Source organism: Ptychodera flava, chromosome 12, assembly GCF_041260155.1.
Source record: "Ptychodera flava strain L36383 chromosome 12, AS_Pfla_20210202, whole genome shotgun sequence".
NCBI classification, from domain to species: domain Eukaryota; kingdom Metazoa; phylum Hemichordata; class Enteropneusta; family Ptychoderidae; genus Ptychodera; species Ptychodera flava.
Window position 1 is genome coordinate 7910237 of NC_091939.1, and position 9741 is coordinate 7919977.

The 9741-nt window shown below is 42.9% G+C and overlaps 1 protein-coding gene across 1 annotated transcript; it reads left to right on the forward strand.

Annotated features, from left to right (window-relative positions):
- The first annotated feature begins 1811 nt into the window (after positions 1-1811).
- Positions 1812-7518, forward strand: LOC139144875 (uncharacterized). Its single transcript, XM_070715695.1, has 2 exons — positions 1812-3033; positions 5576-7518. Exons 1-2 carry the CDS (start codon positions 3011-3013, stop codon positions 6003-6005), a joined length of 453 nt encoding a protein of 150 aa, XP_070571796.1. The 5' UTR covers positions 1812-3010; the 3' UTR covers positions 6006-7518.
- The last annotated feature ends 2223 nt before the right edge of the window (positions 7519-9741 follow it).

Below are 9741 nucleotides of genomic sequence, written 5' to 3' on the forward strand. Positions count from 1 at the left end.
AAGAAGTTTAATCTCAGACTACACGTTTTTATACTTAAAAACTCTATTTTGATCGGTTTTTTAAAAATGATATCGAACGTAGCGCGCCCCATAGGATCCAATGATAACTCATCAATTACGATGCTGGCCGCATATCATTATTTGACTGAAAGTAACCGAAACTATTTTAAACTTAACTACTTTGCGATTTAAAAAAATTGAAAATACATATTTTGCATAGGAAATCCGATGTTTAGAAAATTTTACGTAAAAAATGATAAACCGCATAACAGTCCTTAAATATATCAGCGCTTTCCATTTTTAATAGGTTTTTCATCTAAGGTGGAAATAAAAGCATTTGATTATCATTTGCCGATAAACCTAAATATTTGGAGTGAAAACTGCGTAAGAGTGGCATGTAATAAAAACATTATAGCCCAAACAATAAGGGACTGTAGGCAGGAGACTATTTGCACTCCTTAGGGACCGTTCAGTTTTTACGGCCGGGGGGGGGCCCGGCAAAATCCAGGGGGGTCATCATAATTTTGGAATCCGCAAAGGGGGGTCATCGCTTTTTCACTGATAGGAAAGGGGGGTCATCACATTTTCAAAACATAATACCAACAATAAAGTTCACTTTATGCCATGGCCATGATCGACCCTCTTTACAGGCGGGCCGCCTTCGGCGGCCCACTACAATAAATATACATTATGTATTACCCATGACCCTCTTAACGGGCAGACGCCTTTGGCGGCCCACTCCAATTAGGTTTACTTCATGCGATGGCCATGATAGACCCTCTTTACCGGCGGGCCGCCTGCGGCGGCCCACTACAATAAATTGACTTAATGTAATACCCCATGGCAATCTTAATGGTCACACACCTTCAGCAGCCCTGTCCAGTAAAGTTTACTTTATGCAATAGCCATGATCGACCCTCTTTACCGGCGGGCCACCTTTGGTGGCCCACAAGAATAAAGTTGACTTTACATAATGGCCCATGACCCTCTTAACCGGAGGGCTGCCCTTGGCGAACCACTCCAATAAGGTTCAATGTCCATGGACATAAGTTGTCTATGGAAATGAAGTTCAAAATTGCCTTACAGTCGTCCTAATTAAGAGACGTATCAATGGATGTGGCTGAGAAGTTTGTGCACTGGCATCTCTGCTACACGAATAAAGTGCGCCGCGTACCGTAGTTCAAATCCAAACCATGCGGGTAAATTTGACATATGGGTTTTGGTTATTTTTCAGCGGGGGGGGGGGGGTCATCAAATTTTTTTGTCTGACAAAGGGGGGGTCATCTTTTTTTCACGAAAAATGCAGGGGGGGTCTATATTTATTTGAACACCGGCGACAAGATTTTGCCAACCCCCCCCCAGGCCGTAAAAACTGAACGCTCCCTTACGTCGGTCAAATGGTCACCTACCATGGGGCACATAGTCCCTTGTTTGGGCTAGTAGCTGGAGTTCACATGTCGACATCCCTTACCCGATCATTCTGAACTTCTGAATTCTCCTCGTGTACCAACAAATGTCAACAACACCAGGCTGTGAAACTAATTAGCATAGTAAATAAGTTCTTTTTAAATTTGTATTTGGCCCAGTTGTGATTTAGCAGTGTAACCAGCACGTATGTCCTCAAAGTTTTGTCAGCTCTTGGTGTTTCGCTGCCACTTTTCTGTTCAATAGAGGTAGAGGAGTGACAGGTTACCCGTAAATGTGGACGATCGAAATAATTGTTTTGGTGTATCGCATTATGTAGATTGGTTGAAATTCAGAAGCGAGATTATGTAAATATGTACGGAATGCATTGTTTTCATTCCTTGAATACGTTTGGCCGCACACATTGACCTTGCAACGTGTGGGTGTGGTAAGTCAAGAACGGCAACCATCGAGCGTCAGTCATCATTCCGGCTGTGGTTGTGTTACGAATGGAGTAAAAAAGGAAGCTGTCCTGAGTAAATGAACACTAACGCGGTACCACTTGAATGACAACTGTAGTTCAGTCAGTCCTCAGAAGCGACAACCTCGGAAATCTAGGTCCATACCAACATTCTTTGTGCATTCACAGTCCTAGTTCCTCGAAAGACATATTTGTACTTCGGAGTAACGACGCCGACTGACTACGGTAACTCATGGATGTAAAAAATAGATGGGTAACTATACTGCACTGAATGGGAAACGCCATCTATATATCCAGTGAAGTCCATTTACAATGATATATTTGTCTGTCGCTAGCAGAAACTTTCCTTCTCTTTAGTCTGACGTCGAGTATAACAAACTGCATGCTGTCTAAGGTGTGTGTATACACTGAGTACTTTCCAACACTTCAGGACAAAGAGTTGTGACGGCCCAGAACAATGGTCGGACAAATGGCTCCAGTTTCCCTTCGCTATAAACTAATGTGCGTCACAACTTTCATCTTGCTGTTCCGCGCCGCGGGGTTCGCAGTCGTCGAGTTTGTGTTGGAACTCGCGTGCCTCGAGACCAACGAGTCAAACGCTAAGTGTCGATTCTCCAGGGACGCCAATTGGCGTGTTTACGCCACTGTTGTTGCGGTGACAGAACCAATTATGTCAGTCGTCATCGTCTTCATGGTTTCTTTGTTCTACTGCTTCGCACCGTCAGATAGTTGTAGGTGGAGCTGTAAAGGTTTGACAATGAATCTGCAATATGGTTGGTGTCTAAAGCGATTCGTGATTCTCCTCGCCGTCATAGCCTACCACATCTTCGTGTATGCACAGGACACTTCCTACCTGCACCATCGTCCGCACAGATACATCTTCCTCCCGCTGGGATTGTCTGCATGGTTTGTGCTGCTGATTTTGGCCAATGCCAAGGGTCCGCTGACGTGGATCTACAGACGCAACAAACCCTCTTGCCTTGGTTATCTGTCGTCGACAATTTTCATGTTCGCTAGTCTGTCGAACGTCATGGAATTCATGATTGTGACCGTCTACATCACCAAGACCCTATGGACCGTCTTCGGCAAGGACGCTAACCTGGCTAACGTCTTTGATTCTATGGGATGACAGCCACTGTTGCTCTGAGGTATGTATGTATGTATGTATGTATGTATGTATGTATGTATGTATGTATGTATGTATGTATGTATGCATGCATGGCTGTGCTTAGGAAGAAAAATCGCTGTGCTACGAAATAAATTGCTCGAGTAAAGAAGATCTGATTACAAGCAAAAGGAAAGGACCTGTAATTTGCCTCAAAGATTCTCAAGGTGGCATGGAGCTAGAAGAGTACTTCTCACATTCACAGGTGTACAACATATATATTGTCTAACAGCTGTAACGTATTGTTTGAGGTGACATTTAGAAATAAAAGCCGCATATCTCTACAGAAGTTGTACAATAGACCCCCGAGAAAACGTTTTCTCGAGGGCCTATGGTTACACGTGAGGTTCTCTGTTGAAATACAGATCAAAACAGTACCTGTAAAATTTAGGACACACGGTGAGGCTTCTCACACATACGAGTTTAGTCCATCTTTTCATCAAAGGGGTTGTTTACATGTCCGTCCGGGCCGCCGGGGTGGGGATAGAGGTGTCAGCACAGGTGTCTTCTTGCTATTATATAATTTTAATACGTTTGACTATGGCAATATTGCCAATAAAGATTTATACTGCCAACCTTTTGTTAAAATAAACAATAGCAAGAAGAAACCTGTGCTGAGACCAAGACACCTCTATCCCACCCCACCCTGGGGAAGGACATGTAAACAACGGACCCCTATGTTCTCATATAGTACACCAAATCATTATTTATTACCTCCGTGGTCCATGGAGGAAATCTTACTCGTATCTTTTCCTTACCTACCGCCACGTTTTAACAGTTCTATAGTATACCTCCATATATTGTCCAATCATAGACTATAGACAGTCCCTTGTGCTTTTTTTGTCTATTATTGATGTAGTCTCTGGCACATACGGGGATGGAAGAATCGCAAGTACCGACGGCGATAGGTGGGAATGCACAAGGGACTATCCTCATCCGCGGTACCCTAACAACAGGGAAAACCCTGTTGCAACCTTACGCAAGGTAAATTATTGACAAGTGATGCGGGACGTAGGTCAGCTGGTCACGGAATGGCCAGCTGGAAACAGTACACCAACGCAACATGGCGACGGCGATAGAGCTTGAAAGCAGCAAAGCTTGAGGAACGACTTTCAGAGACAAGTTTTAACTTTTATGCCGCCTCTGCCTCCGCCCTGTTCTCGACGTAATATCTCATGAATAATTAACCAAGTGCTGCAAGTGATGACAGTCCTCGTGCCCTTCGGCACTGTCGGTAATGCCTGCGGCATTCCCAGCTCGCGCCTTTTGCGTGACGCTTGCGCATCCCTCCATACATAAGTAATAGACAGAAAGAGCACAAGGGACTGTCGACAGTTTTTTTCCAACCATTGAATTCGTTTTTACGATCATGGTCCATCCACAGGTGCCCGGAGCACAGGCGCTCCTTAGCTGGGTAGTCTGCTAAATCGATCGATTTTCGGCTCGATATATCATCCCGTAGTCGATATGCCCGCCATTGCAACCTAATACTAGTGAGTATTTAGGTTGCAATGGCGGGCATATCGACTACGGGATCGATAGATCGAGCCGAATATCGATCGATTTAGCAGACTACCCAGCTAAGGAGCGCCTGTGGACTGGAGTTGCCAGTGTAGCATACTCTATGTATACTACAACGGCAACTCCAGGCACCTGTGGTCCCTCCAATCTTGGAGGTCTTCCCTACCTCCATGGTTCAGTCATAGAGGTACTCAATACTACCATTACAAAACTGCTTCTAACTATTCCCCTTTATGACAGGAAGTTCCATTTCCAAACGTTGCAATAGTTTCAGTAAGATACATTGTTATGTCACAGTCTGTCTGTGAATAGTCTCGCATGATAGACCTTGTTGATACCTCAAACCTGCGCTTGCGCTAGATTTGCGCCACGAGCGGTGAAACTGCGTGTAATTTCAGAAGATTTCGAGGTTGCTCGCTGCTTGCAGCCCAAGACAAGCTCAAACGTTGGCTCCATAGCCTGTGACAATATTCTATGAACTACTTCCATGGTGAGCTTCATTTGTACCGCCTTGCGCCGTTCATTCCTCTTACTTTTCAGCAAATCACACAGCACAAGAAGGGAAAAGCTGGCCAATTAGCCAAATCTCAATGCTTTAAGGGGGAACTCGACTCGTTTTCTCCGCGTTGCACATTTTTATAACTCGGTAGACGGGTCGTAATTTTACCAATCGGATGTAGGGACTGGAATGTGGTTTATCGCTATCGTCGACGATTGCACAAAAATACAAACATATCTCTGCTTGTTACACCTCCATGAAAGACTGACTTTCAGTGTAGGATAATTGCTCAGAGATTTTTTCAAAATTGCAACGCCGCCACAACGTGCCGAATTTTCCTTATCTTTACGCTAAGGGCGTGACATATTAACAGAATTAGAGACAATTTGTCCGCTGAAATCTGTTAGATTTTAGTGAAATCTGTTTCTCATACATCCATTTCCCATTTCGATTCAGTTAATTGCAACCACGTGAGGTGTGAACATTTCTCTGTTATTTCTTCCAGGATCGACTTTGCGATGTTCTTCTGGGATATGGCGATGCTGAGCAGCAGTAAAAAGCAATACGGGGGAAATTACAAGCTTCTTAAGGACACATGGGAGGATTGGCCAGAATACAACGAATTGCAGCCAGACAGGGTGATTTCAAATGAAGAGACAGAGCCTAGTGAAACAGCGTCCGCATCAGGCGAAGTCGCCAGATCTCCCTCCAGAACTGTTGATTCTGCAGAAAAATCGTGGTGCTTCACGGTAAGGAATTCGCAGCTACCGACAACAGCTGAACGGCCACTGGAAGCCGAAGATGCGACGGTAGCCGTTGTTGGCCTCAGTGGTGGTGTCTGCGATCAGGAACATGACGGTAGTAGAGAAAAAAATGTACTTATATCTCATGATGGCCGTGGTCGCCCAAATTACGGTACCCTGCAGATCCTTTAACGTACTACGGATAATTACAGTGATGGCGTCGTGCAGTTCAAGGCAACCTTCATATCATTCTGCAGATTAATTTTAGAGAAAAATGCTACACAGTGTCAATCGAATTCAATAAATTAAATGGTGTTTACGAGGGAATTGTAAAAAGCAGGGAAATGAAACCGGTTATTCTCTGCAAGGCCAAATAAAAAATGTCTGTTTCCGAAAACATGCCTTCGAAAAATAAGGTAGGTAGGTCTGTCGGAGCATTATGTTTGTAAATGGCTGAGCCCCATAATAAAATTACGGTAAAATTGACAGAATCTACGCATTTTTTTTAAAAACATGCGAAAACGTCCGGCGGGTTTTTCTATGTTAGGTCCGGGTTACCAGAAACACGCTTATTTTTTTTTCATTTGGTCTGCATGACAGTTAAAGGGAGGCGATTGTCGGAACTGTGTATGAGCCTCTTCCTTGTTTACAAACCGTGTATTCCATGCACTATATAGATGTATCGTGTATACTGTGACTGCAACATTTAAATTTTACGCTGTACATTATGAGAGAAATGTTTAAACTTTCATCAATCGCCAACGGAACTTGGATGCGGTGTTTACATCGGTCTAGGGGTCCCGAGCGACCTTTGAGCGCAGTTCCGACGACCGCCCCCCCCTTTAAGTCCGTACATTACCACATTTCCGGCTAGAGTGCCATTAACTTGTGTCCCTGGAATATAAAAATGGTAACTAAGGAAAAAAAACAAGAGGAACTGGATATCTTCAATTTTCTTTGCTATGAACAACTTAAAGGAACAGCCTCAATTACTGGTCTTTGCATTAGTTCTTGTTTCCAAGGAATATTTACTTGAATTGTTCCTTTGTTTCTATCGAAATTTATTTGAAGTTGTTTAATTTGCATGACGATCAAGCTGATGAACCTGCACCAGACTGTAAGGACACCAAGTAATCGATTTTTATCGTAAGTTCTCCGCGGTCTACATTTTATCCTGAAAAACCGTCATAGAAATTTACATGTGAACACTGATTTTTGTCAAGGGAATATTTTTAGATGGAAACTCTACTATACTACAGCGCACAACTACCGCACGTTGTATGTTAACTTCACGTGAAACGCAAAGGCAAAGTCAGCATGTCACAGTATTGTGTTATACTCTAATTGTGCTATCATTGATGCATTCGTTTCACAGATCTGCGGTTCACAAGGAAAGTGTGTTAATTTTTGACTGAAAACAGGAATCGTCATTTCGCCAAACGAAACCACCTACTGTGTATTTTTAAACTTTGCACAAATTAATCTCGGAGCTTAATTCTTGATGCTTTGATAATTGTAATGCGTGCTTTTTAACACGGGTGTCTGCAAATACAGTTTCTTTCAAACCTTTGATTTATCGGTGTAATCAACTCACTATAGTGAATCTGAAGTCATTATTTGTACGACTTTCAAGTTTCTTGGCCAGTTTATGCACTTTTCATATTTTTTGCAATAAAGGATAACTGATCTGTAGTCTCACCCGAAATTACTCTCTCTCCCTAGTCATTGATTACTTGACGTGTGTGTGTGTGTGTGTGTGTATGTATGTATGTATGTGTGTGTGTGTATGTATGTATGTATATATGTATGTATGTATGTATGTGTGTATCTATGTATCTATGTATCTATGTATCTATGTATCTATGTAAGTACGTACCGGTATGTATATACGTACGTACGTACGTATACGTACACTATATTACATTCATATTATAGATGTAACGGGCGACGCGCTGACCATCAGGCCCTAACGTTTATTTGTCAAAGCCAAAAATTAACGGGCGAGGCTTGCCGAGCCCGTTAATTTTGGCTTTCCGCAAACAAACCATTATTGCGTATTTGTGGTCGGTCATATGGTTCAGCTCGACCAATTAACATGCGACGGACAGGGCATGGTAATATAATCCCAATTAATAGTGTATCTTCCACACAATTCATTTATTAAAGGGAAGGGTTCGTCGGAACCGCGCCCAAAGGTCGTGTTGGACCTATCGTATATGACCAAATGTAAACCACTGTCTCCAAGGTACTTTGTCGATTGGAAGTCAAAACATATTTGTCACATTACAGATATGATAAACGTACTTCAATGTACAATGTAAAGAACAAACAGCAATCAGAAGTTATCTTTGCCCAGGTTCTTAAAGATGAATGATAGGGCATCCATCATTTGTGGACCCAAGCTTTGTAATTCTATTCTCGAACAACTGAAATGTTTAACAACTTTGGGCGTGCTGAAGACACAAAAATGCTACACTATGTAAGATTTTTAATTGTCTAGAGATTGTAGAACTTTAACTATACACTGAATATCTTTATGAGAGAAAAGGGTGCTTTAGAAATGAATGAATGTTAATACTTTTGCACCTAAGTTAGAAGGGAATTCCTCTACTGTCCATAACGTGATGCATCTAGATATCGTGCATAAAATACATTCACGCAGTCGCGGTTCCGACGACCACGCAAAGTTCACTTGCTGGTCGTAGTTTTTGTATATACAATGTATGCAATGTTGTGAAAAGAGTTGTTCTTGAAACCAAAGAAACAGTAATGTTTGGATACCATAAGCTTAGTCTATGTAAATCCGTTTAAAAAAAAACACACACCCACACAACAAAACAAAAACAGTAGTAAGTGGTTCAGACAAAGTTTTCTGTAGGTGACTTCTTCTTTGGCTGAGTTTCCTTGTTTTGGTTCTAGTCAAAATACGACTAGTTTTCAATCGGGTTCGAACCCACAACATACGACATCCGTCGCCTAGCGGAGAGGCCACAGAGAGAACTGCTCGGCTAAATCTCCACTCAAAAAAGAGCGGTTCAATAGCCGGCTAAGTTGTTACATTTTTCTGACTGAGACCACTCCACACGTTGTAGAGTTCGTGAAGCACTCACGCACGCATGCTCACTATCACACATCGCACATACAAACTTTATCGAAGCGAAGAAACGAATTCATCAAAATTATAGGTGCCCGGTTGCAGATACTTCACAAGCTTACGTTACTTTACGCAAGGCCAGAACCTACTATACAACATTGACAATGAAGTTAGACTGGCCCCAGTCACTTGGCTTTTCTCCGCATCTGAGTTTACTGGCTGGCCAAGGCATTCACCCACAATCTACGCAACAGCCTACCACTTAGCGCGACGGTCACACACCAAGGACCTTGGATCAGATTTCTCACACTCGGGGATATTTTGTCTCACACGAGCCGCAGGCGAGTGCGGCTCGTGTGAGACAAAATATTCCCAACAAGTGTGAGAAATTTAATCCCAGGTCCTTGGTGTGTGAGATTCTTCTTCTCACATGACCACAAAATGCATTAAATTCACATTAGACACGTACAACATTATCCAAAATCGTGACAACTCTGTCGTCTGAAACTGTACTCTGACCTGCTTACTTTGTAGTTCCGGTCTGTGTGTTACTCGTCGTGCCATTGGATAACATTTTGTGTGTGGAACGAAACAGACTGTTTATCATCCAATCAGAGCTTGTGTAATATTTACTGCAGAGTGTCGTACGATTTTTGAGAGTGTGGGATCGATTTTTCCCACACCGTCGATCCCGCACTCCCAGCGGCCAGGAATGTGAGAATAATAGAACCCCACACCCCAACGGGTTGGGATGGAATGTCTCACACGAGTTGGAGAATTCTGTCTCACACGAGCCGAAGGCGAGTGTGAGACAGAATTCCCCAACGAGTGTGA